This window comes from Schistocerca americana, chromosome X (assembly GCF_021461395.2).
Source record: "Schistocerca americana isolate TAMUIC-IGC-003095 chromosome X, iqSchAmer2.1, whole genome shotgun sequence".
Classification (NCBI taxonomy): Eukaryota; Metazoa; Arthropoda; class Insecta; order Orthoptera; family Acrididae; genus Schistocerca; species Schistocerca americana.
The window spans coordinates 309,503,762-309,511,840 of NC_060130.1; the positions used below are offsets into that span (position 1 = coordinate 309,503,762).

Sequence of the window (8,079 nt, forward strand, 5' to 3'; positions counted from 1 at the left end):
AAGCCAGATCCATGATTAACTGAAGCAGTAGAAACATTTCCTATTCCAACAAATTTAAAAGAATCACAATGCTTCCTTGGTCTTGCCAATCATAACCACCATTTTGTTAAAGAATATGCTACTATTGCCAAACCTCTTACTAAATTGTTGAAAAAGGATACTCCTTTTGTGTGAATGGATGAATGTTCAACTGCCTTTCAAACAGTGAAAACTATTTTAACTAGTTCACCTCTACTTGTTTACCCAGACTTCGCTGAACCTTTTATTTTATTTTGTGACACATCTGATTTTGCTGTAGGATGTGTCCTAAGCCAAGTGCAAGATGGTGAGGAAAAACCCACTGGGTATGCCTCTCCTCAACTGAATAAAGCAGAAACTAATTACAGTACTACAGAAAAGGAATTGTTTGCCCTTCTTTTTGGAATTAATTATTTTGGATGTTACCTTTATGGTCGCAAATTTACAGTTCTTACTGATCACTCTGCTCTGCAGTGGTTGTTGAACCTTAAGGACCCTAGCAGCAAACTTATGCGCTGGGCCATGAAATTGTGAGAATATGATTTTGGAGTTCGACACAAGCCTGGTCGGTTGCATCAAAATGCTGATGCCTTAAGTAGAAAAGTGTGTGTCATTCAATCAGATGAGGTATCAATTGAAGAGTTAAAAGAAGCACAGCTGGTGGATGTTCAATGTCAAAGATATGCCACCTTTGCCAGAATTTGAAGTAATAGACGACCTTTTGTATTGAAAAACTCCCCATGGAAATCATTTGATAATATCGGAATGCTTGCAGCAGCGTATAATACGGCAATGCCATGATACAATCCAAGAATGTCACAGCAGAAAACGCGCTACAAACACTCAAATTGTGACACCTTATTGGTGGGAATACTGACAACATGACGTGGACAGGTATGTAAGATCTTGCCTGCCATGTGCACAACGAGTACAAAATAGGCATCCGCGAGTGCCGCTGCAAACAATTTCTCAGGCATCTTCACCCTTCAAAATTCTTGCTTTAGATATCCTAGGTCCTTGTCCACAGTCGCAACAAGGTAACAAATACATTTTGTCTGTTATTGATCACTTTTCACGTTATCTAATTTTGGTTCCCCTCGCCAACATGACACCTGAATCTGTGGCGAGAGAGTTTGTAAATCATATGATAATACCTTTTGGATGTCCTGATGCCATTTTAATCGATCAAGGAACCAATTTCATGTCTGCTCTATTTGTACAAGTTTGTAAATTGCTAAGAATCAAAAAATGGCATACAACTCCCTTCCATACCAAAGCCAACGGTTGCGTTGAACACGTACAATGTACAATTTGAAAAATGTTATCCTATTATGTTGCAAAAACGCACGCTGATTGGGACAGATACGTACCGTATATTTCTTCTGCAGACAACACCCGTATACATGAATCCACGTGGTATACCCCTTACGAAGCTGTGTTTGGACGGCCGTTGAATTCGCCATTTGAAATAGACAAACTACCTCAGGGTGTAGAAATAAAGGAAGTAAAAGGTTTAGCCCGCTGGCTAAAAGCGGTCTGGTATAAGTTCAAGAGGAATAAAGCTACTAATAAACAGTTGCACAGGCAGAACAGAAATGCTGTTTTACCGACTTATCAAACAGGTGATTCGGTGCTACTATGAAACCCGGCAATCAAAAAGGGACGAACTAAAAAGCTCTCTCCCCACTTTGAAGGCCTGTATCGGATTGTACGGTTGACCTCACCAGACAATGCAGAACTGCAATTAACCGATTGTATGGTGATAGTGCACTTTGACAGCCTGCAACCTTACCACGGTAGAGCTGTGTCACCACAACAGGTTGCAGCCCCCGATCCGCCTGTGTCACCTCCACCTCACGTGGAACAAAGACGAAAGAAAAAATGGAGGAGATTACCTCCACAGGGTTGTCCAAGATATGCCTTGCAGAATCGACACACTTATGGTTTGAGGTCGCGTGATTATTCACGCCTAATTAGTGTTTTATGTTATGCTTTATTGCAGTATAGTTTAAGTTATTTACTCAAGGGACTTGGAAGCAAGACATGCCTGGCCACCACGGAGTTCCCAGCCATTCTGCATTGTCAATTTCCAGTCTTGTCATGTATTTTTGCTCATTTTTATATGTATGATTATGTTTTATGTTTTGCAAGCAATGCCACACATTAGACATCATGCAACTGACTTGCTTCAAATGCAACCATTACACTTGATGTTGGCAGTACCGCGGCTGCTAATTCCGATTAATATTCTTCAATATCATATATTGCCATCTATTTGGCAAACCAGTACATGTGGAGTGCTTTTAATTTGAGTTTTCCTTAATACTTGTTACGTTAACGTCTAGTGTATTGTACTATATGTCGTAGTTATGTATTTGTTGCAGCTAACTGTAAGTAATCGGAACAGAAAAGCCAGGACTCGAAATAAATACACCTCGTACGTTTTGTTTACGGGACCAGCTGTCACCACGTGTGCTGCCACCTCCGAGTAGTTACAAAAACAAACAGCAAATTACTGCCCTATCCTCCATGTATGACAGACTACAATGCACTTAACATCATTTTATATAACTCACAGTTTTTTTAACACTTATTCTAGATGATTAACAATTTCTAATTCATCGTTGTTTCTTGTACACACTAAGTGCATGACATTTGTTGCTACAGTAACAGCTGGTCTCTCACGGCTACACGCCGTCTCACATAACCACTGATGTGCTACTCTGCATCTACGCGTGTGCTGCGTGCTTACTAACAGTTCCAAGCTGGTTTCTTTCATGCCGCCGGAAGACACGGCAAACAAAATTCATTCAAACATCCCAATAAATCTTAACATAAGTATTAAGTAGATGTGATTCATTGTTTAATTTCTTTTCCTTGTTTTATTTCATATTATCTGGATAAATTACACAAAGTTCTTAACGATTTACATTATTCTGCATACCTTAGTCTGCAAATCTTATAAGTGAAGTTTCATTATTGCTTTGATTCATTGCACAAACTACAATCTACAGCCCTAACCCTATTACACATCGAACTATGAGGACAGTTAACATTATCCTCCTTGGACAAGGCCAGATATGGGCAAACCAATGCAATGCCTTGGGTTTTTCACACTACTGATGAGGCACAAATGACCAATTGTCCGGGCTGCCGTATATCGGTGGGCGATTGTTCCTTGATTGCTACGGAGCTATTTTTTTCCCTCCCCTTTTATTTTACTCTACTGCCGTGGTCATTGTTCTATCCTGTTTGCCTTCTTCTGTCGATGAGGAGGTCCCTACAAAATGGTAGGTACCCTCTTCTGACAGTACCAGTCTTTTAACCTTACCACCCATTTACACCAAGATATCGCTCTCCCTTGTTGCAGTCTTGCTCCCAAAATATTGGCTGATGATCCATTGTGAGATACGTACTTTTCCTCTAATTACCCGGTGATATAAGTGCTACGGGAACTGTGCCTAGTTGTCCTTTCAGTTCAATTTGTTATCGTCAGTTTTAAAACTAACACACACGCAGCCTAGCAGCCAGCCTCAGATGGCCAGTGTTACATGTTAATGTTGAGCAATCTCATACCAGAGCACGTACACCACACCCTGTCAACCCAACAGCCTATATCCCGCATGAACTTCGATGCAAAACTCTTGTACTACCATTCATAATATCGTTCCGACTACTTACAGCGTTATTATTATACGTCATTGTGTTTTTATTTTCCTGTCAATATATGTCATTGTATTTAATTATGTCGTTATGCTAGCGCTAGTGATTTATAGTTCATAATTTTCATTTTATGTATTGTTATGTACTGCGCGCACACAAAGTGACGCTATTTATGCATGCATGCTATTCTAGCTTCAGAGCTATTTTTATTGCTTGAACAGTTGACATTTCCCTAGTACAGCAGGTCGCTAATAACACCACTGATACTTTTATTTCATGTATTGCAGGAGACCCATGTGCCTGCACTAATTCTTTATTAAGTCAGATGGACGCCCTTAGGCCCGCTGAACCATGGTATCGCAGATAGCTCCAACCGACACCTCCGAGAAAACAAGGCCAACCAACAGGGGTTCCTACGTCACCGTGACGTCACGACAAGCGGCCCAATATGGCGATACGCGATGCGGCGATAGTATATTGCTGTGAGTGCATTGCTTTCGAGTGTCGAGCTGTGAGTTGCTGAAACTGTTGTTATTTTGATACATCTCTTTCACCACCGCAAACTACTTGTTTGTTACACTATGGTGAATAAGTGCTGTGTGCCGGGCTGTACTGGCAACTACCGGACTGGGAAAAAGATATCTGTGTTCAGATTTCCAAAGGATGCTGAATTGAGGAAGAAGTGGACACATGCTATTCGACGGCAGAACTTTACTCCCTCTGAACATTCAGTGGTAAGTAGTAACAAGTTACATTATTAACAACAAACCTAAGCTAATTTCGTAAGAATAAATTATAACTACAAAGACTCCACTGTTTACTTTCATTGAAAGTATTGTTTAAACGTTTTTTATTGTTCCGATTTAGAATGTTTCAGTATATATTAACTGTAAAGTGTGTAAGTTAACGTAAAACTATAGATAACAATGTATGCAGTGTATTTGATTTAGGCTATCAAATGCCCTGGCCCTAAAGTTTTTTCGTTTGATGAGTAGCATTTTTGCATTACTAACAAACAAACATTTTAAGGTAGTGTTAAGTACTTATCTGACATTGTGTCAAAGATGTGCAGCATACTTTTACTAATGCAAAATGTTTATATCTTAAGTACAATTAATTAATTTTGAAATTATTATGGAATAATTTTCTTTTCATTTCCTTTCCAGGTTTGTCAAGAACACTTCAGTCAGAGTGACCTGATTCTTCAAAGCACAGCAGTTGACTGGAAAACAGGGCGAACTTTGGCATTGCCTCTAGAAAAACCAAGACTGAAAGAAGATGCAGTGCCATGTTTCCTTCCAAACTGTCCCAGTTATTTAAGCTCAAGACAAGATGTTCAACGAGAGCCCCCAAGTCAAAGAAGACAACGGCTAGAAGCAGATGCCTTAAGTAAAGCTATATCAGAAAGTATAGAAACAGCTTCTGCACAAAGGGAAAATGACAGTTTTCAAGATTACAGTGAATTTTTGAAAAAAAGTGAGAATGTTACATTAAATCAACAGTGGAGTAAAGTTGTGAAAGAAGACTGTGTATTGTTCCTCTACCTCAACTTTGAGAAAACTCCACATGATATTGTATATTTAACAGTTTGTAGAAACCTCAGTGTTAAATTGTATGTAAATGGTGTTGAGATTGTTGCCAGCACACTTCCACAGAAAGTTTGCAGTGTAACTGAAGTAGAAAATGTGATTAAGCAGTGTACAGACTATATTAGTGGCAGGGAAAGTGATTTACACATGTCAGTTATTCACTCCCTTCTTGAAGCATTGCCAGTGAAAGAAGGTAAGAGGAAGGTTGTTTCATTCTTGAGGTCACAATGTGCATTATGTCTTCAATCCAAGGCACACCATAAATTTGATCCAGAGGTTTTGATTCTTTGTTCTGTGTTGTTTACAATTTCTCCACATGCTTACAAGTTTTTGCGATCATCTGGTTTTGTCATTCTACCACATCCAAACACATTAAGGAAGCTTAGTGGTAATATAAACGTGAGCCCGAGTAACCCAAATTTTTTAAGTCATTTGAAAGATGAAATTCCATGTTTGGAACCACATGAACTGTTTGTTACCTTTATGCTAGATGAGATCCACATAAAACCATATGTAGATTATAAAGGGGGGAATATTACTGGAATGACTTTGGATACTGCTGAAATAGCAACCAGTGCACATGTATTCATGATTCAGAGTATTCTTTCTCCTTTCAAAACTGTTGTACATGTATTGCCTGTGAAAAAACTGAATGCAGAGAGCTTGTTTAATGTAGTAAGAACTTTAGTAGTAGGTATAGAAGCAGCTGGCTTTCAGGTTGTTTCACTTGTTACAGATAATAATGCCATTAACAGAAAATGTGTTACATACTTTGCAAATCCACCACAAGCCAGTTTTGTATACCCATCTCCGACAGATGCTAAAAGACCAATGTTTTTTCTGTTTGACACTGTCCATATTTTTAAGTGCATAAGGAACAACTGGATAAATCTGAAGAACCACAGGCAAACATTTTGTTATCCAGATTTTGATAATTCTGATATTGTTAGGTATGCATCTTTTGCTGCAGTTAGTGAAGTACATGATTTAGAAAGCCAAAAACTGTTAAAATATGGTTACGGGTTGTCTGTGAAAGCCTTGTGGCCTTCATCTTTAGAAAGGCAAAATGTTAAGCTGGTGACTCAAATATTCAGTGATTATGTAGAAAGTAGCATGGCTGAGTTGGGGCCAGTTCATAATGTAGAAAACTGGGAAGGTACTGCTAAATTTATAAATCTTATTAGGACTTGGTGGGGGATTGTCAATGTTAAAGCACCTCTGAAGGGACTTCACCATAAGGAAGAAATGCAGAAGCCTCTGACTAATAAAGCAGGAGACATTCGTTACAATTATCTTGATAAATTTCTCACTTGGTTAGATAAATGGAGAAGTTTAGAGTCGGGGAATGGTAAATTGTCTGTGGAAACACACACAGCACTTCGAATCACAACATATGGCTTAATGCAAGTAACTGAATACTGTTGCAAGGAACTAAACATGTCATATATTCTGCCAGGTAAGTTCCAGACTGATTCTCTGGAAGCAAGGTTTGGTCTATATAGACAGTTATCAGGATGTCAGTATCATATCTCACTTAGGCAGTTGTTAGAAACTGAAAAAAAGTTAAGACTCATGACTGTTTTAGAACTCAATGTTCACCCCCAAGAGAAGCTGAGAATTGTAGAGATGCATAGTTGTGATGAAAGTACAGAGAGCAGTGTGAATGACAGTGAATATACCTTTAATGTCAATATCAGTGAAGATGATTTAAAAAATGTTGAATCTGAACTCCCAATTTTAACTTACATTGCTGGTTTCTGTTGCCACTCATTGATTAGGAAACTTCAGTGCAGTGACTGCACAGATTTTTTGATACTGGATAGGTCAATGACAACTGAGAAACAGTTTAATTTAATTAGACAATTGGACAGAGGAAGTTTGAAATTCCCACGTGAATTTCCTGTGACAGTAGTCATGTACAGTTACTTGACTCTACAAAAGTTGTTGGCAACATCATCATTCCTGAAGCTGCTGAATCAAAGAGCAGTAGCAGCTGAACTAATTTGGAAAATAATTATGGCTGCTGAACTGTTGTGTGAAAGTTCTTGTCCTCAGCACACTGTATCAGAAATATGTAAGAAAATTATATGGACCACTGTAAATATAGTACTAAATAATTTTTGTAAAAAGAAAAATGATGAAACTGCTGTGCAGTCCCTCCAAAGTTCTAAGAAGAGGAAACTTCAAACACTATGTCACAATTTGAAATAAACTTTTTTTAAATGTAATATCTTTAATCTGTATTTTATTGCTACCTCTTACTGAACTCCTGAAGTCCCCAACACAAAATGTTTTACTCATTGAAGAAATGTGTTTTGTGTAAATTCAAATGAAATTGCTGTACAGTGTCTTCAAAGTACTAAGAATCATAAATCTACTTCTTAATGGCCACAATTCTACAACATTTTTGTAATATTGCTTAAAATACATTGCTCGCTCCCTGTCACTAACCTCCAGATAAGTAAACTGCTTTTACCCTTTAAATGAATGATGTTATGCTCTGTCAAGTGTTAAACCAAATGTAAGTGCCCTACAGTTTCCTGAAAATTGTAAGAAACAAAAGTGTCTTTTTGGTACAACCTTAACATCTTATTTTATTGCTTAGCATGAATTGATTGCTACCTGTCATTAGCCTGCATCTGAACCCATAATAAAAAATTCAGAAACTACTAAGAAAGTAAGGGATATGTGGTATAATTTCCTGGATAAGTTCATTACTTGGTTGTACCAATGTAGAAGTTTAAAATTGCAGAATGGTAAATTGCCCCTAGAGAAATATACAGCACTTAAGGTTAACACATATGGCTTA

The 8,079-nt window shown here is 38.1% G+C and overlaps 1 protein-coding gene across 1 annotated transcript; it reads left to right on the plus strand.

Moving 5' to 3' along the window:
* The first annotated feature begins 4,160 nt into the window (after positions 1-4,160).
* On the plus strand, positions 4,161-7,481 carry LOC124555980. Its single transcript, XM_047130025.1, has 2 exons — positions 4,161-4,415; positions 4,848-7,481. Exons 1-2 carry the CDS (start codon positions 4,263-4,265, stop codon positions 7,479-7,481), a joined length of 2,787 nt encoding a protein of 928 aa, XP_046985981.1. The 5' UTR covers positions 4,161-4,262.
* Positions 7,482-8,079: the final 598 nt, after the last annotated feature.

Coding starts and splice junctions, on each gene's coding strand:
- LOC124555980 (XM_047130025.1), top strand. CDS start 4,263: ATGGTGAATAAGTGCTGTGTGCCGGGCTGTACTGGCAACTACCGGACT. Junction 4,416..4,847: donor CTCCCTCTGAACATTCAGTG/GTAAGTAGTAAC, acceptor TTTCCTTTCCAG/GTTTGTCAAGAACACTTCAG.